This window comes from Diorhabda sublineata, chromosome 2 (assembly GCF_026230105.1).
Source record: "Diorhabda sublineata isolate icDioSubl1.1 chromosome 2, icDioSubl1.1, whole genome shotgun sequence".
NCBI classification, from domain to species: Eukaryota; Metazoa; Arthropoda; class Insecta; order Coleoptera; family Chrysomelidae; genus Diorhabda; species Diorhabda sublineata.
Genome location: NC_079475.1, coordinates 21,820,579 through 21,845,915, shown reverse-complemented (window position 1 = coordinate 21,845,915; position 25,337 = coordinate 21,820,579). Strand labels below are relative to the sequence as shown.

The 25,337-nt window shown below is 32.3% G+C and overlaps 1 protein-coding gene across 2 annotated transcripts; it reads left to right on the top strand.

Annotated features, from left to right (window-relative positions):
- The first annotated feature begins 1,578 nt into the window (after window positions 1–1,578).
- Window positions 1,579–17,837, top strand: LOC130453311 (uncharacterized). 2 transcript variants are annotated; one of them, XM_056792975.1, is made up of 5 exons: window positions 1,579–1,657; window positions 7,220–7,444; window positions 10,181–10,295; window positions 11,754–12,061; window positions 16,779–17,837. In XM_056792975.1, exons 2-5 carry the CDS (start codon window positions 7,234–7,236, stop codon window positions 17,105–17,107), a joined length of 963 nt encoding a protein of 320 aa, XP_056648953.1. In that variant the 5' UTR covers window positions 1,579–1,657; window positions 7,220–7,233; the 3' UTR covers window positions 17,108–17,837. The 2 variants fall into 2 exon arrangements, with proteins under 2 accessions (XP_056648953.1, XP_056648954.1); XM_056792976.1 differs by having other exon boundaries at window positions 1,589–1,657; window positions 16,818–17,836.
- The last annotated feature ends 7,500 nt before the right edge of the window (window positions 17,838–25,337 follow it).

Here is a 25,337-nt window from a genome sequence, read left to right as displayed (position 1 = left end):
TCTTCGTCATCTAGAGGTAGACATAAATCGTCATCTATACTTTCAAATCTATAAATTTAAAACTATCACACCTTTCAGTCTTTTCGGTACAATCTTGCTCAATTGACTTCCTTTTTCATTAGGCCAAACATTCATGAACGATACGATTTCTTCTCTGAGCTCCTCTTTGTCAACAGATGTAATCAATCCACTTAATTTGTCCAAGACATTTCCTGACAATTTTACTTTCATTTGATCATATATTCTAGGTTCAAAGACAGTTTATACCAAATACAGCAGTTATTCATTGTTTGATTTATGGTGTCTACAATACAGTTAGAGAAGTTTAACCTAAAAGCATCTTCAACTCTTCCATAGTTACATTTTTCTCCTGCCATATTCTTTACTTTCATTATGTGCTTGATTTTCAAATTAGGTTGAATCAACAAACAACTAATAAAATGTATATAATATTCATAAATTTTAACGATGCGACAATTCTATATTGCACTTACTTTTTGATCAGTTGCTACCTTTGAATAATGTAATTGCAAAGAATATAGGAATTTATTTTCCCGGGAGTGCATTTTTCTAAAAATTCGATCATAAACTACGATCGTGTAATCAAATAAATCGTATTGCAATCAACTTCGTCGATAGTGAAATTTATAGATATCGACATTGAACAGAAAGTCAATTTCCGAGAGAAGATAGAATTAGATATTCAAGTATATTCTTACGGAAACGTTTTGAAATATAGTTTTACAGTATTATATAGAATGTTCTCTCAAAAAGTTATCGAAAGGTACGACTTGTGGTTCTAATACGTCAAAAATGAAACTGTGAACATTATTTCAATGATTACTATGACAGTATGACAGTCCGTATCAATACCACACCATATAATCACATCATACATTGCATCATTGGTCGATCTTCACTGTACTGAGTAACGTGATTACTAAATTTGAACGGATATGGGCTTTAAATTGAACTATCTATTCTATATGTTACACGCTAGCACTTTCCTTTCCACCTTTTTTTTTATGTCTTTCCATCTTTTGAAGCCTTCTTAATAGTATCACGTTAAATCTTTGTAACACTTGTGCTTGCAAAAAGCCTTGTCCAATGTGCTCAATAGTTGCATTACTCTTAAAGGTAAGATTACGATTTTTGTGGACGTTAGGTTTCCAGTTTTAGTGAAGTTACAGCTAGTTTCTTAGATAAAAGACAAAGAACTTCTTGTAGTGCTTTTATTAATTTATACAAAAATATGAAAAAATAAAATTTAATAAAAAAATATTTTGGAATAATATTCCCTTCAAATAAATTGAACCAATTGCATAATCTACATTCAAATAATTTCATTATAATATATCCCTCAATAAAATGTCACGTGCTCATAGTCAATTATGCCATTTGCTTGGTTAAAAGCGATGATGACTCCATCAGAAAACAAAAAAATGTTAAGAGATTTGTCGGCATATCGTTGCACTTGATTCTTTTATTATGTGAGAGAATCGATGTTGTGTGTCTAGCGTCGCGACGCATGCTCTGTAATGCTGGATCAATAGAGATGCATTCTCATTTCCACCCCTTAAGTCCTAGGGTAGTAGTAGCAATAACCTGTGTGTGTTGTTTGTTGTTAGTAAAAAAAGTAATAGAAAGGACAAATACGGTACGTGTAGTATTTTGAAAATTTTGTTTGTTTTTGTTTGTTCAATGTGCAATTAATTGATTTTTATAATATTTGATTATGTATTTGTATCAGTTCACTTTTATAGAGAAAAAATTTCATACTAACGTTATGTAATTACAATTTGATTTCGTTGAAATTCGATTAACAGTACAGATAATTGGAGATATGAGGAAATGGGAGGCATGGAAATTTCGCTATAATTATTGCATTTTTGGAATTGGCTCTATTCCTGATTCCAAAATAAGTTACGTTACACCTACGTTATCAGTTTCAAGTTATTAAACAAGAAAAAATTACCTAATACTATCAAAACAAGCGAAAATGGTGACTACATATAAATATATAACCAATGAAATATATTTTATATTAGTACAATTATATTCAACACACAGAATATCGGCAATAGTTTCAGATTGTTTATTTACTTGAATACTATTAAGAATACTATGCTATTAGTCTGGTCAAATTGTAGACAAATAACAATAATTTCCAACGAGCCGAATTCTGGTGAAGACTTTGAGTTTAACATTAGAAATAAGTCTCAAAACTCCCCATTAATCCCATGTGGTCAAAAAGTTAATCAAGGTGAAAGATCAACATATTTCTATTTCTGTCTTGGATTTTCATGGTTTCTTTATTTTTATACAAATAAAAGATCAAACAAAAAATTGTAGGCCTCAAAATTATCTACTAATTCCATCCTTGCACTTCTTTTCATTCTCATCATTGTTTCTAAGATATTGTGATTCTACTTCTCCTTCTCTAGATCTCATTTTGTCGTCAAAGTACTGAAGTTTTAGTTTTCACTCTCCTTTTATTCAGTTTTCCATTTTTTCTGCCTCTCTACTACTTCACTCATTTATCGTACTGTTTTCTCATTCTTTCTGTCCTGTGTGCTAGCCAAATTTTCCTGGATCTTCCTTTCGTTCTTTTCCTATGTCTTTTCTTTCTATCACTTTTCTCATTAGATTTTATTATATTCATCTCTTCAAGTGCTTGTAGGAGTTTAGACATCTTTCAACTAGCTATTGGTATCTGTTTGAGCTTTTCTGTAATTACCTCATTACTTATTTTGTCCTTTATCGTTTTCACCATTATTTTCCTCAGATTTCTCAGATTACATATCTGCTTCTGTGGTGTTTTGTTGTCCATTACCCAGGCTTCACTTCCATAACTTAACGTATTGTTTTATTTAGTGCATAGTATATTTGATTGCCTTTTCTCTCTGTTCGCTATCTTCTATGAAAATAATTCCCAGGTATTTGAATGTGGGCAAATTATCTTACCCCCTACACAGTCTTCTCCGATTTTGAATAACATCTGTTTGCTCTTTTGCTTGGATAGTTACATTCTTATATTTGCTTTTTTTCTGAGCAGCTTGTAATAGTTTTGTACGTTCTTTTGGAATTAATACACGTATTTATTGCTGTAGTGGTTCATTTCGAAGTGTGTATAGGTTAATCTTTAGGACAGAATAAGTTTGTGCAGTGCAGTATCAAGACGAAACAAAAAAAAATACATCAAACAGTAATTGAGGTTCTGAGGAATAGATAATAAATAAAAAGGATGAAAAGAATGAAAAAAAAATCTCGTTTACCCCTAGTGTCTGAAGACGATAGCTTGGTTATCGAAACACACGTCGGACAGTGGGATTGTCAGTTTTAGTGTAGTGCTAGTGTAAACATGGTGTTCAGTAGAAAAAAAGTACGTCGGAAAAACATACGTATATACGAAGAAAGGGGTGAATCGTATCTAAGAGAAAAAATCAAAGAACAAGGAGAAAATAGAAGAGAATGTAGAAATATGGAGCATTAGACATGTGAGGGATTAGGATAATCGGTCAAGTAAACTTTAGCCTCGGTGGCCTGTAGTTCGCTTCTACAGTTAGAATATGGTATTTATTTTTCAATATAATTTCCTTTAAGTTCGATATACTTGACCCAGCGCTGCTCCTATCTGAAAAATACATTTTTTAGAGATCTGCCAAATAAACCTTCGTGAAGGCAATAACCTCCTCATTCGATCAAATTTCTGACCGTCGAGTACTACAGCTAGGAGCATATGAAATAGAAGACGAAGATCTCTGGCGGTACCTACATTATGGAATTTTTGAAAGGTGTGGGATTAACCGATTAGCTGTATACACTGGGTTCGTCAATATCGCAGCAAGAAGGGGGATACAATAGATCCTCTAGGTCGCAGTGCATATGATACCCCAATATCCACATATATACATACATAGGTACATTTTCTGTCCTCTGAAAATTATTATTTTATTATATAACTTTCTTTTGAATTTGAATTTGAAATTAGTTTGACATGGTATAAAATGGGATCTTATATTTATATATTTATCAGAAATAGCCCTTATTAGATCCGATATGTGATTTGTAGCAGAAAAGTTGTCAAATTGATGAATTCGCGAACTAGAAAATATATCAACACCCACAATATTTTTGTAGGGGTCTGATATAGATTTTTCTTGTTTATTTAAATCATTTGATATTTTTCCTAACCATAAATTTAAATGATATTTTAATAACCTTTTCATAGGAATATCAATCAAATATAAGTAGGTTGAGTTGATTTTATGAGAAAGCGAGCTATCAGTACACTGATGACAATGTAAAAGTTTTGAAAAGAATCTTACTGCAAATTTGGATGTAAAAATAATAATATTTTTGGTAACCACAGCAAAATTGGTAAATTCGGCCAATTCAAAATAACATCAAGCTACTAAATTATTTTCAATATTATTTGTATTTTTATTTATTCGTTGGATGGTGGAGAAACGGATTGAAAAAACAAGACTCTTCAAAGGGGACAGAGCAAATAACATCTCCTTTAGGTGAAGCCCACTCAACTCTTTCTGTAGCCTTAATCTACAAATATGAAAATATAGGAGACCTTTATGAATGTTCTTACATATCTTATTAGGTTTATTGGAGAATTATGGTTACTTTGACCCCTACTTTCTAGGTCACCAAAATCAGAGAGACGCACTTGGTTCCGTTTCGAACACTATATGAATAATTATAATTTTCTCGATATATTTGCAAGGTATTCGCCTGCATTTTCTAGATTGGAAACTTATGTCAGACATACGTCTGTACGAACACTTGCTCAAAACTGACACGCTTTTTTATATCCTACCATAAGTTAACCATACTTCAAATTCTCTCTATGGTTCAAGTGCTTGTTCCCTCCTTTCATACTTCTTAGGTAAAGTCCATGTTTCGATTGTTTCTTGTTCTCTGGTGTGCGTAGACTATCTTGGAACGACGCCAACGCATAAACTCCTTCGAATTGCTCTAATATAGCGACAAACACTGCTCTGAAGTGGTCTGACGGTACGCTTGTTGTTCGAAGTTAGCAAGCACAACACCCAGTTCACCACTAGGTTTTTCGTACTCAAAATTTCTTGCAGGATACCACCCACACGATCTTTAAAAATACGTACTTGTCCCAGGTATCTAGCGCATCTGTAATCAGCGTCAGCCAAGGCGGGATGGGGGATCTTTGCCACGTTATTATCTGTGCGATAACCATTTCCAGAGCACCCGGACGTTGCTGATCAAAAAACAATGTGACCATCTCATATCTAGTTAACTTAATTTTTAAAGGTTGCCTCAAAGAAGAAGAGGATCCAAACGGTCTTTGATTTCACTGCGCCATCTCCCTTCAAAAAACAAGAATCGAAGCACCAACTACGAAAATATACTACGTGATATTAAATTATTCTTGAGATACTAGCGCCATTGGGTGGTGAGGCTAGGAACTTATGGAACGGCCTATATAAATGACCAATATACTAGACTATATACAAGAGGATAGCTCAGCTAGCGCTATTTTTTAACAAAGATGACCCTTGCGCTGACGTTACATCAGTACAATATCAAACGTTATTCATTTGCAATGTATGGTAGCATGAAAATGAAAATGAAATATGTTTAGTATTCGTAATTTTAACAATTTTACCTACCCTTCTCTATTTCTTATGAATGAAATCCTTTAAGCCTTGTCTGTCACAAGTTTTCTTTTTATTTTTTTTTAACTGAGTCGGACAGGTATTATAATAAATTCGAATGATAAATCTTAATCAACAAAAGTCATAAATAAGTGTAAGAGGTATATCTTCCTTCTTCTTTATCTTATTTGCTAACCTTTTCATTACACCATGTTCCAATTTTATGATATTGTTTATATATTTCTCAAAATAGAAATTCCATTTTTTTCACTTTTTCAAGCCATTTCAAGAAAGGTTTAATAACTCCATGAAAAGATAACTCCTGTACCCAACACGGAATATTGTAAGAATGATTACTGCTCACAGCCAATATCTAGGTTCAAAGTGGGGACTGCAGTCTTATTTATAAGATTTTCGCAAGGGAAGAAAATAATTTATTGTATTTAGAGTAAGAATTAAAGCTTTGTGTAATGTACTTATATTTTTTCAACCATAAATAATGAAAAACATTTATTGAACATTTCCTCTAAAATGTAATTCTGAAAGTATTAGCATTAAATTTGTGTTCTCGTTTACACCGATGTGTTCAGTTTTTGTTTATTGTGGATGAAACTAGATTATTTGCATTAGGAAATGAATGGAATACAAAGTTAAAACTTCCATTTTTTAATTTTATCCTATTACTTTTGCATGAAGCAACAGCACAAATCTACTAGACATTGCAATTCTAAAAGAACAAATTGATATTATAGAGTATTATTATTCTATATTCCATTGTGCAAAAAACTGGTTGAAAAACGTCACTGAGTATCAAAATATCTATATAGATATCACTCAAACTTCAGTCTGTAAATAAACGATAAAATACACCAAAAACTACGTTTTTATAAATTCTTTTAAGTATATTACTACACTTATATAGTTAAAATCCAATACCAATTAAATAATAGTTTCTAAAAATTAAAAAAAAAATTACATCTAACCTCACTAGACGCTGCCGATTCTGCACTAATGACTACAATACGACCGTTGACTTTGTATAGTCATTGATGAATGACTACTTTTGCACTGTGAGTGTTCATATTAACTATTACTATCAAAAAAATACAGTAGCGAATTAAGTTAATACAAACAAGTTCTTATTTGAACTATAATAATCAGTCACCTAGTCAAAATTTGATTAGTGAGGCAAGATCTGAGGTAAATTTCTAGTCTAGTTGGATAGAAAAGTACCTATTAATATATTATGTCGTTTTTGCAGCAAGCGGCTTATTCTTTATTATTACCTAATTATTATCTTTTTTACGCCGCCCGATTCGCCCGAACGCTCAACGCACTATTTTGGTATTGTAATATTAAGAAAACAATATTTCGGAGAAATGCCGCTATTAAAGATACTTTGCGCTTTGCGACTAAATATTTTTTGCATGAAGGGATTCTGTTATTTTTTTTTCAGAGATATTTTGCCTTTTGCCGCCCCGTGTTAGTGCCGCCCGGGTACCCCTACACCTCCGGCACGGCTCAGCCCTGATAATAATGCAAAGTTCAACAAAAAAAAATATGTCTCTTTTCAGATTGCAGCTCGACCATGAGCTGTTTAGGCGATTGTTTGGATTTAGGTCCGCCGCCTGATTCAATTTTATTTTTACCACCGCCTCCGGTACCTTCTTTCTTGCAGCAATCGCTTCCCGACCTCTTACTAAATACTACGCCTTGTTCTGCTGCGCAAATATGCGAGTCAACCTCAGCACCAAACAGGATTCCAGAAAGCGGGGATTATATCGAACTTCCTAGAAAAGGTAAGAAACATACAAAATGGATATATAGGCTCTTATATCAAATCAAAACGAATTATTTTGAAGCATCCTTTACAATGTATGCCAAATAATGATTTTTATTTCCATCAAACTTATGAATACGTTGGCGAATAAATTTTATGGAATCAAGTAATTTTTTAAAGAATATTAGCTGACTATTTCGGGATTTTCAAATAATAAAAGTATTTCTGGTCTAACAAAATAAAAAAAGTTACTTGATAAGAAAAAAGTGCAGAATTTTTATCATGAACTAAGAATACATTTTTTACTTGAAAACTGAAAATATATGAAGTTTTATAATTGAATTTAAAAAAAAGACCATTGAATACCGGGTCTTCTTAATTTCTTCTTAATTAGAGAGTTGCATTGCATTGGTTTATGCAGGGGCGATGGGAGCGGAGTTCTTTATGTTAATAATCTAAATGCGGATATTTGTAGTTTGCATCCAAGCAAAGCAAAAATTCAGCTTTTGTATTAGAAGCAAAAGTAACAAAATTCTGAATTAGAGTTATGGCAAAAGATCAACAACATAATTAGGACTTTTCGGGAACTAATCCGAAATTAGGTACATCACATACGAGGGTTGTCTCAAAAGTTTCCGACATCAATCTGAAGATACTATCACTTATCAATATTACCGGGAATATATTTGAGTATGCATTAAGAGATTCTCACTAAAATTTCAGCCATTTTGGACGCTTCATTTTTGATTGAGAATCGTATGAGTAAGTGTGAAGATTTTTTTGAAAATAGAACAAATTGAATATCAAGCTTAATTCAAATTATGCAAATGAATAAAGTGTACGGAGACTCTGCACTATCATTTCTGTCCGTGAAATTCTTCGCAGCTGAATTCCAAAGTGACCGTATCAGCTTGTCTGACGACGAGTATTCGAAATGGGCAAAAACTGCAAAAAGGACGAAAAAGTTCACTAAATGACACTGAACGACAAGCGGATTAAGTTTACAGATATATAGGAAGCTATAGTCATATCAGAAGAATGAATTTGCCATATACCGAATGAAGAATTATGCATGCGTACGCTATCCTCGCGTTGGATGCCGTGTTTTAGCAAAATGAGTCGAATTTTTTGCGCAAATTTGATAAAACTTGGATCCACCAGTAATCTCAGAAACGAAAAAAAAGCAGTGAAAAAAGTAGATCGCAAATATTGGACCTACTCCAAAAAATGTAAAGACAGTTGCATCAACCGGAAAAGTGATGGCGACCGTTTCTTGGGATAGTTATGGGATTGTACTCATAGACTATCTTCAAAAAGTTGAAACAGTAACAGGAGAGTATTACACATCATTGCTTGATAGAGAAAAAGGTAAAATTATAACGAAGCGACCGCTTTTGAAGAAAAAGGAAAAGCTTTTCTATCAGCACAACTCACCTTACGTAATTGCAATAGTTAAAATTCACGAATAGCATTTCGAATTGGTTAACCTTCCAGCATATTCACTTGATCTGACCCCTAGCCACTTTTTCTTGTTTTCTAACCTTGAAGTTCCACTTAAGAAGAGATTTTTATCAGACGAGAACGTTAATTGCGTTAGTAAACGGAGAGAAAGACGGAAACCATTATTTGAATAGGTTTAAAAGGTTAGAAAGTCGCTGGAAAAAGTGTAGAGACTTTGAAGAATTCTAGTTGAAAAACAATATTGTAGAAAAAAGTCTTGTTTCTTTGTTAAGTCAAAAGCTTTTCAGACAACCCTCGTATGAGCTGATTGCGGATGCTAACCCTAAAGAGATTTTGATCATAGTTTTCGAACCTCGCGTTTTGTTTTTCAGTGGAAATTTAAAATTCAAAACTCAACAAAAACTTATTATTTTTATTACTATGTTCATTTATAGATTTTCTGAATATATACATATCTTTATTCTTAGTTGTGTGATATATTTTAGGCGTTTTAATAATTATTTTTGAACTATTTATTAAAGCACACGCAATTTACAACGAATTTCCATATCAGTAAACTTTTTTATGCTGAAAATTGAGAAAAAATCTTTCAAATACACTGCTTTTAATAATTACTCAAAAATAACAAAATTATGAGAGATTAATAACTTTATATAGTTCAAAAAAACAAAAAAAGTCATAACCCGTTAACTGATTGCATTTACTCACTTACTAGAGTAGAAAGGATCACATTATATGGCTTTGCTCCAATAACTTCACTCAGTTTCCAAATGACAGTGAACGGGATACGGAAGTCGTAAACTTCATAGAATTAAATTAGACGTACTTGACACAACAACCTTTTATTTTACTCTTTTTCCCTAATTCTCGATCTTGAAACTTTTTTTTTCTTGTCAAAATTGAGCCCTATCTATCAACTTCTTGGCTGGATTCACCCCTGTATTTATTAGAGATTGTTCATTATTATAGTTGTATTAAACAGAAAATGCTTGGAAGTTTTTACCAAATAAAGATTAAAAATTTCTATTATTTATAAAAATATAGATAGTTGAATCGAAACAGTCGAGATAAATCGACACACTCAGGGTTTATGGAGTGTCATTGAAAATAAGAAAGCTCTGGTTAAATATTTCACATCAATTGGACATATTTGACAACCTCATATGCAAAATTTTCAAATTCTAATGTGTCTCTAATACGTTTGAAAGGTGTTATCAAAAAATCACACTTACTAAACTAAAATTTAACAATACTCTCGGAATTCATTCAATAATAAACTTTCTATTATTTCTAGATGTAGAGAATTGGTCTGGAATTGGTGATACTTGGTTGTTAGTATTAGTGGCGTCTTCTATTGGAGTTTTATTATTAGGAGCACTATTAGCTATGTTCCTTCTAAAATGTAGAGAGTAAGTACGTTTACCAACATTATAATCATCTCATCAAATATTTCCAGTGGTTTACAACAGAATATTGATTATTTATTTGAAAAAAAAGAACAAAAGAATAAATTATCGATGACCAAAGTTTTTCAATAGGTAACAAATCTATTTCATCATATTATTATAATAGAGATCCATGTTAAAAGGACTTAGAAGCATTTTTTGATATAATTTACATGTATCGTTTTCATGACTTAACTGATCAGTTTGTACTATTTGAATTGAATCATATTATAAACATATAACAACAATTCGTGGATATGTTTTGGTGCAAACCTATACAATCTTATGCTGCACGTTAATCAAATTTTTCTATTTGGAACAACACGAAAGCATGTTTTGAAAACATGTTAGAAATATATAGATATATAGGTTGTTCCAGGAGTGAATATATGACGTAAAAATAATGCTTTGATATAAAATAATTTTCTCACACGTTTCTGAGTTATAAGCCTCTAAAGTTGCGAAGTCAGAACTTATATTAAATTATATTTTCTATATTATAAATTCAAACAGTATGAATTTTTAATGGATGATTATGTATATTCATGTAGTGTGATTGGCGCAATAAATAATTCTATAATACTATCTGAAGGCCAGGGATGGCTCATGCCCAAAGGTTAACAATCCGTAACTTTTATATGGACAACTTGTATAATGTAAAGGTAGCAAAAACTAATTTTTCGATCGATTTCTGTAGGTAAGTTAACCAACTGAATTTTGATACATTTAAAATTTTACCCTTATGTGAGTAACAGGATTGTTCGAGAGTATGCAGTTCTAATAGAAGGGTTTGATTGTGTTTTAATGCCTCCTGTAAGTATTTTCAATAAATAATTACAATTTATGATAATTTTCTTCAGAATGTCTCTTTATGACAACGATTTCCTTGGCATGTACAGCGATCCAAAAATCTATAAATCTTCTAAACCATAAATTTTATCGAGTTAAACAATATAATTATGTTAATAAATCGATTGAAAAATTCATTTTTGCTATCTTTAGTTGGTACAGGTTGTCCCTGTAAAATTACGGATTATTATTCAATGGGCTTGAGCCGTCAACCCCCATCAAAAAATATACAGTTAATTAATGATGTTTATCTACATAAACTGCGAATACTGAGTCCAGCCCTGCAAAACGATTGCTTATATCTTGTTTAACTTTAAAATACGTTACAAAACACGTTATAAATTAAAAAAAGCTAACATAAGTAAAATTATTCACCTGTCCGTTCAAAATGTTGACTGAAGTAAATATTGCAAAGCTTAAGAATGTCATTACGATGCGTTGGTATAAAAACAATATCATAAATATAAAAAAAGATCCAAGAACACATAATTCACGAAAAAAAAAGAAATATCTAAAATAATTCCATTTGCATCTAATTCAAAATTTACATATCCTAAATAAATTTATCGGTAGAATGAATATGTTTGGTGGCAACGATTGCTCATTGCATCGACAAATGAAGAACCATGAACCAAGAGAATGCTCGGGAGTACCTAGTTTAAATGGTACCAAGATGATACACCCTACGGATACTGTTCTATATCACGGCACTAATGTCCAAGACAATCGAATGGTTTGGGCAACGTTAACACCGAGAGGGACACAACATTTTATTTCCGAAAATTATCCATCAGATTTAATCGATTATGGAGAAGAGGATCATTATGAAACTATTGATAATATTGGAGCGGTAGTACCACCTGTACCCCCTTACCCGAAAGGTTTGTTATATTTTAATCATTTGTTAGGACAATACACGGTATTAGTACAGAATGGATTAGATTATTATGAGATTGCTTGAGTTTTTATTTTATTTAGATTCTCATTAGATGGGACCGACTACAATAGTTTTCATAGTACCTCAACTATTTTGAGCCGACAAAGATATTGGAAGCTGCATCTCACACAACTAATGTCATCCCGATTTGCCTTTGTTAAAAATGGAAAGTTTATTTTTCGGATTCGGTACATTTTGCATTTCAATTATCAAGATAGAAAAATTCCTTTCTGATTCTTTTTTCCTCGAAAAGAATCGAAATCATTTCTGATTCTTTTGAAACAATTAAAATAGTTTTCATTTCTTTCAATAGAATCGAAAACCATTTTCGAACCACAAAGGCATTTGAAATGATTTTCTATTCTTCTGGAGTCATTAAAAGCAACCAAGGGAATATTATAGAATCGTGAAAAGTCGTTTTGACATTATTCTTTCAGATGTTGATCAAAGTGGTAGTACTGTATGATCTGAGGTCGTGCGATTGACATTGGAACAATTGTAGTCGGCCCGATTCGATGACAATCCTTATAATGCACTGGAGATTGCCAAAAGACGACTGCAAACTCATTCTTAGGATAACCAGAAAAAGTGGCTTAAAGTCACACTGAAAGTATTAATTGGCTGAACATTTTAATATTTGGCGGCCGCGTCGCCTTCAATATAATGGCAAAGGAATTTTAGATAAAAAACAATTGCAAGGTGGAAATATATTGTGTAGTCTTAAAAATTACAGAAGGTATTCAGAATATTACCATTTGTTGACAATAGTAATTTTCGTACTCCTATCTCAGTGTCGTTGCTTCTAATACTTCCGCCCGCCGTGTCATATCTTAAAATATCCTCCAGTTTACTACTTCCCGCTTATAGACACTTATAATCAGAATTACATTCCAAGTTAAATAACAGGCTTTGGTTTCACAATAGTGGAACGAGCCTGTTTTCTTTTACAGTTATAGTACACTTTTCTTATAGTCGGTACTGCACGTTTTACTTTTAACATTTGATCAATCCATTCAATCTAACCACTATCCGATCCCGTGCGAGCTTCCAAAATGTTCTTATTCAGTTCGTTTTGTCTTGGGTATGATTTGGAATAAAACAGTTGGTAGATTAGATGGAAAGTTTGTCATAAAAAAACGTTACCGATATAAAGTTTAAAACAAAAGAAAAAACAATCGAAATATAAACGTAACGAAATAAAATAATGGTTCATCCACACGTCTAAGTCTCAGATATAAGTAATCTGTCGTCTTTACGTTTTTAAACAAAATACGTCTCTTTGGGATTCCGTACGTCTTTCGGATTCACAGTATGAGTATCTTTAAACATTCATGTTCACTTTTAAGCAACTGACTCTTGCGCTTTTCGACTGATTATTATATATTATGATCCCTCTTAAAATAATGGATTCGTCACGAGGTTGTGATCTGGCATGAACGTTATGCCACGTATTTAATTAAAGAATAGAGATTAGAGAAAACAATAACTAAGTGAAGGAGAAAGGAAGCTAGAAAATTGAAAAAATATATTTTTCTAAATAAATATACCAAAAACGAATTTCAACGTGAAACAATTACCAACAACTAAAATCTAAAACAAGTGAAGATTTATTGTAGATTTATATTTATTTTCTTCTTTGTCTACTAATTTTGTAGAAGGGAGAAAATTGTTTAGTTAAGTTAAAAAACTGCTAAAATCTTCAACCTCACTTAATTCTAAATCTTTTACAAAATTATTTGCCAAGCAATGTAATAATATGTAATTTTTCATTAACATCGAAGAAAAAAGTGATAATCTTTCATTTAGGGATATAAAACATTAGTAGTGTGTGATTTATGACAGAAGTTTCTGTAATTCTCGATAACCCAACTTAACATCGTTACTTCTGTATGTAGAAAAGGATCAATTTTGTCAACGTTATCGTTCCAGCAAAGCGCGATGTGACAAACTTTTAGATCTTATGGAATTTACCATGTTAAATGCAGCATATATAACATAATCAAATTCAACTAGGTACTTTTAAACACAACATACTATTTACATTAACGCTAACGAAGCCACTTGTAAGAAAATTTGAGCGTCCAACAATAATTTTTAAATAAATCGAAGATATCCTGACCTCTTATGCCTTCTATTGGAATAATGGTTAATCATTTTTCTGTGGCCGACATATCGAAAACCTTTAGTATCAATACAAATGGGTATTGGCTATATAGTCCGTGGATTCGTCAAACTATAGTGACAATACATGCCAATATTGATGTATTTATTTAAAATATATTTACTTTTAAAATTCTGACACTATACTTCCCTAGATTTAATAAAAGCCTCTTTTCATACGTTCCTATCTTGAAATGGTTTATTATGTTTAACATTCAATGAGGCAAAATATTATTTAACGTTTACTATCTTAAGCAAAGTTACTGTGACAATACACAAGAAATCACATTTTATCTTGCACAGGAAACGCTGGGAAGTCTGACAAATATTCCAGAGGAATTCCATATTCTATTAAATCCAACGATATGATGTGTGAAACTTTTTGAAATCTAGAAAAAAAGTATTTTTATTCGTCAACACAGTTTCAGCATAAACATTGACGTTCAGTTCAAAATTATAGTTGTAAGTGCTGTTAGATTTTCAATAGTACTTTGAAAAAATTGTAAACAGAAAAAAAATGTTTAATTTTAGCTCTACGGGCTTTCAAAACTATTTCTATCAACGTCAATTTGAATATTAAATTTTGAATTCTATGAGTTTAAAAATTTATACAAGCATTAATACTATCAAAAATCACCGAAAATCTTAATTAATTTTTTCCCAGACGATGAATACATAAGTATGCGAAAGCTCGGAAAATTTAATAATACTCAAGTTTCGAACAATGACTTTTGTATGTAAATTATTAAGCTATTTCATGGTCTAATTCATTCAGTAGATTTCCATAACCCGCACTAAAATAATAAAAAATTGACATTTGAATATTGAATTCTTAAATCAGGTGTATCAACTATTTCATCAGGTTTGGAATAATTCGGGACTGGATCCGGAGAATACGACGGTCGAGGGGGAGTTCGTAGTATAATTCATGGACACTTTTTATGGAAAATGTACACATTTGTAGCAAAAATATTGCTGCTCCAAACAATGCATTCATATTATTCTACTATTTTAGCTAAATAAGCTACATGATACATTAAAGACGAAGGTAGTTTTTCGATCTCATCAGTAACAGCTTGTTCTATTGTCGGAGTTGGGGATCTTTTACGGTTCATATACCATTGATTTCAATCAAATAATCAATCAAATTACTAATTTATTGAAATAATTTCGAAAAAGCTGAATTTTTCATCACATTATAGCCTAACTCTTTTCAAACAAGATTTTCAGGTAAAATAAATACATTATTATACAACTATACCTATATAAATATAATTTTTTCAATTTCTTACTTCGTAGGCTTACTTTTTTATATGTTTTGTTGGTAAATCGGCTTGATTCAAGGTCAATTAAGAATTGGTTTTTAAACAAATAAAAATTCTCACGTTTAGCATGTTCGTGGTATTTATCAAAATAATTTCTAAGAATAAGTCGAACCGTCCAGTTTTTTATTTGTTTTAAAACCAATTTTTAATTAAAGGAGACCTAAAATCAAGACAATTTCTCAACAAAAAATATCTTCAAAGCATCGTACCCTCACATCTTATCTTCAGTATACTGTCACATGTTTGTGAGCGATATCTGGCTAGTATTGCTGTCGTAAAATTTCAATATCTTTTAAATGAGAACAGCTCCTTCATGCCTTCCTTCCCCTTAACGTTTTAGAGCTATTCTTTAATGGTATGCTGGGTCATCAAACCCATGATCTCATACGTATCTTTGTTTGCTATCAGAAAGAAAGCAACCCTAATGTGCCTACTAGGCCACCACAGTATAACAGGCAATAAGTAAGTAGACAGCCTTGCCAAAAAAGAGCAACGACTCCATACTGTGACCACTTAAGACGTCACATCAATAACGAATGGAACGGTTAAAAAAATCAGATGGAGTCTTAATGAAGAAACACTCTAGGTCTTAAACAGCCCAAAAGATTTATAACCAAATCAGATAAAAAGTGTGAGAAACTTCTCGAGATATCCAGAAACGACAATAACTTTGTATTCGATCTCCTCCAATAAATACCACCTTAAAACGATAGAACGGCAACTGCAGATTCTGAGAGCATGCCATTGAAACAGCAGAGCACGTACTCTGCGAATGTCCTGATCATCTCTTCAAAATGCACTTCAAGTACTTTGAAGGAGTAATACTAAAACCTTGGCAAATGGAATACAAAAACCCCACAAAATAGTTTTCTTCTCGTCTACGAATTTTGGAAATAGATCAATTTGATGAACAAAATCCTGAACAATGTACAATCTTCAATCCCATACATTATTTTGTTAAACTGTTGTTGAAGTGATGGTATAATTGTACACCCTCTACATTTCTAATAGACTTTTATAGATGACCTGAATTGTTTGGAAAAATATTTTTTTATATTATAAAGTTATTTTACTTTATGAACATATCAGTTTTATTATTTTAGTGCGTTGCAGTCAAAAATTTTAGTAGTTTTTAGTTTAGTTGTAGTTAGCCAGTAGGGGACCCTTCTTTTTCAGTCTTAGAAAAATCGAGTTTTGACAATTCTGGCTTCCTAGATTACGAATACGAAGACCCGACACCGCTGATCGAAAGCTATCAACTTAACAGCATAGAACCAGATTCATCGCATTATCAAATGATTGGTAACACCGACATGCGCTGTTCAAGTTTGAATACTTTAAGACGCATTCCTATATCAAGACCGAGAGTATCGTCACCTACTAGAATAGAACACCCTAACTTACCACCTTTGAATCTCTATCCGCATAAAGGTACCTTGAAGAAAAATGGTACTTTAAGTTACAGAGCAGTTGAAAATAGCACTTTGCCAAAATATGGTCTGTAATTTTTTAAGCTTTAAATGTATCATTTTGTTCTCGATGTGATACGATATAAATATTATCCAGAAAAACTATTTCCAATAGCGAACATTTGTTTTTCAAATATATCAATTATGAAGATGATGAATGAACTGTTTAAGAGTAAATCACTACACCAACACATATCTACTACATGATCTGACATTCGATTCGATAATCGAGTTATAGTCATTTATAGTCAATTTTTTTTTGTCTATAACGCGGCTCTCATTTATAATAATGGTTATGGTCAAAGACTCACATATTCTTTTTATTCAGCCGAAACAGTTCCAAACAAGAATATTTATAAGCTCAGAAGTTATTTACTTCAAACACAATTAAGAAACTGATTGAGGAAACTAGACTGGTTGTCGTTCGATAGGTGAAAAATATAGAAATGCTATTTAAGGTGACCTCTATGTATCAAACAAGGGGCTTATCCTCCAAGCTATACTTGGATTACAGTTGGGGGTTTTTGGTATGAATTTCGTGGTTCTTTCAAATAGTTGGCAACACTATTTTAGAAAACCACAACAGACTCTTCTTGAGAAAATTTTATCTGATTATTTGGTTCCATACTCCAATTTCTACAAAATTATAAATTTTCCAACCGACAAGTAAATCACACAAATTTATTAGGTATTAAAGGAAATAATGGAGAAAGTTTTTCTTGGACATAATCTGAATGTACTTTATATATATATATATATATATATATATATATATATATATATATATATATATATATATATATATATATATATATATATATATATATATATATATATATATATATATATATATATATATATATATAACATATTTATATTTTTTTTTGATGTCTTATACCTGTGTTATTTTTGTTGGCTATTTATTAACATATTCTCATTATAATATCACAATAAATTATTTGTTATAAAAAGATGTAATTCATTGACTACATACCAAGTACTACAAATGATTAGAATACAACACGAATACAGTAAGTTCATTACCTTGCCAAAAATTCTTTTCATCTAAAATAAATGCCATTCAACAGGATTTTGACACTAATCAAATCGACAAATAAATACTGGAGTAATAATTTGAAATTCGTCTCTAGTTTGGTTTCTCGACTTTACAGATTTGCAATTTATTTACATACACTCTCAATTTTAAATACCCCAATAGAAAATAATCTAGGGGTGTAAAATTTGGAGGTCATGGCGACCACTCTAGTTCTTTACCTACCAGGGAACCACCGGTCAAAAATTGACGAACATCACATGTGCGGTGCACCATCTTGTTATGTAACGAGATACTAAAATCAGGCAAGTTGAGATAATTGACGTATTGATAAGGTTTATAAGGTAATTTCTGTAACTTCTGGAAGGTTTTCTTTCAAACCAAGAATTGTATCATTCAATAAAACATACATTGCGGTTACAAAAACGTCACAAAACTGTATCGGAATCATCATCGTTTAGATCTTGATGTAAATGAATTTTGTCCAGCATTTTGAATATTTTCTGTTGATCGACTGATTGGTCTGTCTGAATACTTTTCTTTATTTCTTTTGTGTTTGTGTTTGTGTTCTTTTTAATATTAATAAATTACAACAGCTTATTGTTAATAATTTTCAACAGTAGTGACAAATTTTTCAACTGGAAAATCATGTAATGCTCTTATTTATTTAAAAAAAAATTAAACGTTGGGGTGAATTTATATTCACTAACTGTTCATTAACATTTATTACTAAACACTACAATGTCATTTATTTAAATTCACAATTTGGTTTACTTTTTACTATCCCGATGTGTTCACTATAACATCAAATTATTTACTCACGGCTACGGCTCCCAAAGCCTCATTTAAATAATATTATCTCATTCCAGAAATTCTTTTTATAAAAATACACATTATGATGTAAACAGATAACAAAAAATAGGTACAGATTTTCGCAGTTGCTCGGTATGTTCCACTGCATAAGTATACATTTTGGGTCTTCTCCAACATATTTTTTTTTGTATCGTACTGGGCGAGTACAATTACTTTTTGTATGTCCATAACACATGGCCACCAAATTTGATTGCGAGCTCTGTAACCAGGATCAGGCTCGTACCCCCTCCCTTTATGTTCGCGTGCTAATTTTTGAACCTTTCACAAATTTTAGTCAAACTGATAATTAAGGTAATCAGTTCAATCTAGAAACCAAACTTTAATTAATTACAATTAATGTTTTGGAAGAGCTTAATACTCTAACTACAAAATGCTTACTTTAATATTCGATAGCCTATTTAATCGTGGCTTTCCTAGTTTGCATTTTACTAAAATCATTGTCATACGTCAGAAAAATAAATAGTTTGGCCAATTTACTCTTAATTTCCAAAATTGCCAGATGGTTCAGACGAGTTTGGCCAGTTGTTCTTCGTTGCAAGTTCTCACTGAATTTGACAATCTACTAAAAGACCTCTCAGCCGTTGGAACTGTAACTGGGATTGTACAGAGAAGTCTTATAGCTGTGCATAGGTTCAAGAAAATGGACTGGAGGTTTTTCTCATATATTGAGCTAAGAAGTTTCAATGGACCCTTTTCTGACTGGAACATTGTTTCAAATACATTCTTCATATGAAAAGTTTCTTCAAATAGGGCGTCTGTATCAGTAAAGTCTGAAGGGTAATATGTAACGAGATTGGCAGTTTTGGGCTTCAATTCCTCGTTGTCTAGATCCATGAACACTATAACTGGAGCACACAGGCTACAAATTTCTTCACAGCTTACAAATCCGGTTTTGAAACCATCCATGATGAAGTCCAAAAAAGGAAAGACTGCATCGGCGACGTGTTTTCCTTCGTTAATGATAGTTTCCCATGAATCTCTTAGGGACTGCAATTCAGTTAACAAATCTTTAATCAGTTGAGTTTCTGTGTTTAATGAAATTCCTTTCCTTTTTATGATCTCATTTCTTTGATCAATAGAGGCCAAGATCTTGTGCCAAAACAATGATGTCAAAAGGCCTTTAAAACACCCAAATTACTTCTTCAATGCGAAAACAGTGTTTCTGGCTGCTGAAGTTAAAGCAGACAATCGGTCGTAGAGCTTGAATTCTTTCACTCCAACGAGTCTCGGAAAGGCTTTGTAAAGATGAAGGGACGTGCTTTAATAGTTCTTAACGATCAAGGCTGCTGGAGAACAAAGAATAGAAATTATTAATGTTACCAAAAAAAGGCACTACGTCGTGGTTCAGTTTTGCAGCATTTACACCAACACTGTTGAGAGAATGTGCTCCACAGGGAGAAAAAATAGCAGACGGTTTTTTTTCAAGTATTTTTGATTGAATACATTTAGTGAGTCCCCGCATGTTAGAGCCGTTGTCATTTCCTCAACTCGGCAGTCCGACAGGAAAGTGGTACTCCAATTTTGTCTAAAGTGGACAGTATTTCGTCAGTTATAGCTTCAACTGTTTTCCCACTAAAATTCATGAACTCAATAAATCATTCACATACTTCGAATGTCTTGTTTTCTACATTTTGAAAAACGTATCGTAAAATTTCATCATGTAAATCTGAAACAAAACACGACGAATCAAATCATAAGATTAATATTGCAATGACTTCACTTCAGACAGAAGTCTTCTGTCATTAATTGTCAGCCAAATATAAAAAGATCATTATACGGTTGGTGGACAGAGATAACAATGGATGAAATGACGTGAAATATAATGTAAAATATTTAAACCGTTTCTTTCCATAATAAAAAAACTAATGGTAACAACGTGTTGACAATTAATGGTGGCTACGCCAAAAGAGAAACAATTTGAGTGTGGATTATTATAACGTAAAATATTCAGATGGTATTTTCTTATTAAATTTACTATTCTACACCATTTATGACGATCAGAATTCTCAAAAAAGAATTAAAATAATTTCTTGGAACTATACTGTATACTAATTACTAATCTCTTGAATATTGTACAAAAAACAAACTAAAGCAAGACAGCTTTAATTGTTAACAAACACTATTTTGCTGTTTAAGAAAATTGTGAAATTGGCTTCGTATATTTATTACCTGTTAGTATAGTGGAGTGGGCGAAAGACCACAAACCCTAAACAACTCCATCCACGTTCAACTGAAGAATTGCTTATGTTTAGAATTGTTTATGTTTAGAAGAAAGCGGAGAAATAGAGCTGGACTGACCGGGAAAATAGGGGTGAGTAGGCGCCTGGTAGAAGGGGAAGGTAGAAGGAGAGTGTGGGGCCCGAGCAGGCGTTGTATGCAAACATTGCAAACAGTAACTAGCATGTGCCAGCATAATTAAATAGTAACCAACGTAGAATCTAGAATTTAGAAAGAGTGCTAGGCCCCGGACCCTGTGACCAGAGTTGCACCAGCCCTACCCTTGTGGAGGCCATGCCATAACAGATTAAGACATTGATGTTTGTTTTATTTTTGGGTTTTTCAAATTTTACTACGGCGTTCAATAATAATTTTACTTTGAATATATCTGTATTGTTGTCTTCTTTTTGAAGATCAATGAAGAAAGCACTACTTTTTGCTTTCTTCATTGATACGTATGTACGTATATCTCATGACTTTATTATCATTAAGTAGTTTTTTCACTTTTTTGTAATTTTCTAAGTTGTTTATTTGTTACCTTACTTTATTGCCCTTTAATAATTCGTAGTAATAGTTTTTGTTCGTGCCGACAGAATATAGTAGGTTTATTAATGGCGTTATTTTTAAGTAAGTGTAAGATAAAGGGTAGGTTTTTTTCTTTTTTTTTTTTGTTCTTTAAGTTTAAGCTAGTAATAGTAATTACTCTTTTCTTGTTAGTTTCCCGTGATCTCACTCCTTGAAATTCATTTGGACGTATGACTTCAGATTCCACACTGTTTAATGACTGTACGTCGTTATCGTTATCGGCTTCTTTATGTATCGTTTTATTACGTATCCCTGAAATATCTGTAATGTTCGGGTTTGTTTCCCATTTTACTGTCTGATAATATATATGGGGTTGAGGATTTTGGTACACCTGGATTAGTTGAGGAGTTTGTATTGGTATAAAATTTTGTGTTTGGTGTTCTTGCATAGGTAATGCGGGATTGTTGAGAAGAGAAAATCATTCGAGAGAATAGTTGTTGAAATATGGTTTCTTGGTGTTGAGCATTGTATGTATACATATTTGGGTTGTTCAGTTGTTGCAGCTGTGTTGTTGTATATACATTTTAATGCGATGGGGACTATAGTTGAAAAGTTACCTGTTGTGGTGGTTGTACGTATCCCAAGTTCATTACAGTTGCCCCGGTTCTACCACTAGTACTTTTCATTACTACTTATTTCTTAACACAACATACAATAAGCGTACTATTGAGAAATAATTCGCATTGACGAGAATGAATAAATGAGAAATATGAAATTATTGACGAAAGTACTATACGAAACTTGACAACTGGTGGAATAATATTCTATCCACATTGCTATTATGGGAATAACCAGTATAACAATCCAGTGAACGCACTGTTGCACTTTCAAGAATCATAAAAAGCTCAAAACTATTGAATTTTGAAACTAGGTCTCTAGATCAATAATAAACAACTGGGTTAATCGCCTATTCCGCCGACATTTCCCAGAAGGGTGCAGAATACTTGTTAGTACAGATTACATGGATCAACATAACATAGTAGCAAAAATACACAGATTTATATTTTATTCTTCTCCCGTAAGATAAATTTCCTCATTCTCCTTTTCTAAGTTCGATTCAAGGATTGACTAGCTATTTATATTTTCGGTTCGAATCGATCATGGGAATTGTCAGTTATCGTCGTTTGGAGGACTATACACGTTACTGGTACTCACGATCCAACCCTGGTTTCCTTTTTGATGGTGATCGGGTAACTTAACTAATGCTTTTCCAATAATTACTCCTTTGGCAACCTCTCCGCCGTGGCTCCATGGCTGCATCATAACCGGTGTACCTTTTTCCATGATCCCCAATAGCCGCGCTACTATCTGGTTTCGCTTCGTGCAGGTAGAACAGTATCTTCCTATACAGCTACTAACATCGTGCTACCATCAGATGGATAAAGGTACTTCTTCAGAACCCACTTTAATAGTTCTGTTTCTAAAGTCCATTTGGAAACCGTAAAGATTCATTGCGTCCATTCCAGAATCACGTCTTCTTCGATATTAGCTACGATTACCTTATGTGTAGACTTTTCTGCACCAATTTCCAATTGGATTTGTTTCTCCATGAACGTTGGCACTCTCACCTGTGGTGGTCCGTAGTCAAATCTTGGTTATTAGTATTTTTTTCTTGGAGCTTATCAGATCGGGAGTTATGATTGTTCTAGTTGCTCCAATGTCTACCAGCATGAAGCACGAAGCCAACATTTTTCACCTGCTGTCAGAAAGGCATTGATTATTTTAAGCACTATCCCCTGCACCACGGCGACCGTAGAGCTGTCCTTCAGTACGCTGCGAAGAGTTAAAACGTGGCTTAGAAGCACCATGGGCGAAGAAAGGCTTACGGGTTTATGTCTGATGAGCGTACGTCGCAATTATTTAAAAGAAAACAGTGAGTTTAGACAGTCATAGACAAATTTTCGGCAGATCCGAGAAGATTACTGTTTACTCTTACTCTTTCTAATTTCTTGGGTTCGTAGGTTGTTTGGATACAATAATGAAACTTCGATAAAATATCACATTTTTATGTACAACTTAACGTTTCGCTCCTTCCTTGGGAGCGTTTTCAAAAGAATAATTAATATTTGATGATTAAAATATTTGTAGAATAAATAAAACATATTAGTAGATATCTTAAAAACATTATTAAAAACATAGCATTAGAATCAGTGTACACTATCAAAAATTATTAAATAGAAATGATGCACATAAAACAAGATAAATGTTCTGTAAATAATAGACAAGATATAAAAAACCTCAGCCAAATTTACCATAATTTGATCATTTAGTTTATTTCAATCTACCTGGTATAATATCGTTTTATTGAAATTTCGAGGTAAATACACTGATTCTAATATACTTATGGTTATATTTAAGCAATTTGGGGTAACCTAGATGTTGATTAACAATTTCAAACAACAAAATACAGGAAACTTATGGAAAACTAAGCGAAAGCACCGTTGTTGTCAAATGGCGATTTCCACGAATCTTTCAACGAGCAGTTCGGATATCCACTAATTTTAAAACGCTTCTATTTAATTTCATCTGGATGTAACTGACTTATCAACTTTATATTTTTATAAATGTTAGCATAAACATTCAAAAAATTTAGAATGGGTATTCCCTTGTTCGTTTTTTTCTGCGTAAAGATTTCCGAGATTTTTGATCGATTAAAATTTGTTTTTTTGTTTTTCACTTCATATAGACATTAAATGAAGCGGTAAAAAACTAATAAGAATAATTTTTCTGAACCGAATACCTCATATCCAATAAGAGCTTTCATTCAACACATTTTTCCCAAACTAAGCGCCCCATAGCAAAGTCAACGGAAACGTAAACAGAAACGTTTCTCACTTTCTGAATAGTCCTCATTTACAATGCAATTAATAATAAACAGGGATCTTCTTGACATTTGAAATTATAATCTATAAATTACAAATCAAACTTCAATAGAACATTACAGAACTCGAAATTCGTGGTTATTTATATGATAAGATTGCTGTATCTAAATGAGGTGCTTTACTAGATGTTTGTGCTTTGCCGGTTCAACAAGTTACAGGAAAACCGCAGGAAACATGCACAATCGACGAGTTGTTACACGCACCCAGACAACTAACATATAATTAGTCTGCGTCTAGTGGCGTCAGATGAAAACTATCCTTATTTCTTAATAGCCCTCGTATTTGAATTATTTATGAGGCAGCAAGTGATTATGTTCGTGTTAATCCCTTTGTTTTATTTGTTTATATATTATGTTATTGATACACTATTTATTATTTAATTAGCAAAATAATTCAAACAACGCAATTTCCATTAAAACTCATTTGAACCAATAGAAAAATATTATCAACGTTGAAACGGCAAGACAATAAATGCTATGCAAAATTATACGATTTATGAATGAATGCAATTGCCAATATTATTTGAAAAAAGTCATTAATGTATTCTCTGGTATACTTAGAACAAATACAAACATTGTTTTCTATCAATTAGCTTGATAAGTTTAAGTTTAATCAGATTAAAACGTCGATATGTAGCTAAAGATATATCGTACCC

Bases quoted from the DNA above. Each gene is read 5' to 3' on its own strand.
- LOC130453311 (XM_056792975.1), top strand. From the start codon at position 7,234: ATGAGCTGTTTAGGCGATTGTTTGGATTTAGGTCCGCCGCCTGATTCA. The intron at 7,445-10,180 runs GTAAGAAACATA...TATTATTTCTAG, and splicing joins TATCGAACTTCCTAGAAAAG to ATGTAGAGAATTGGTCTGGA. The intron at 12,062-16,778 runs GTTTGTTATATT...CTTCTTTTTCAG, and splicing joins TGTACCCCCTTACCCGAAAG to TCTTAGAAAAATCGAGTTTT.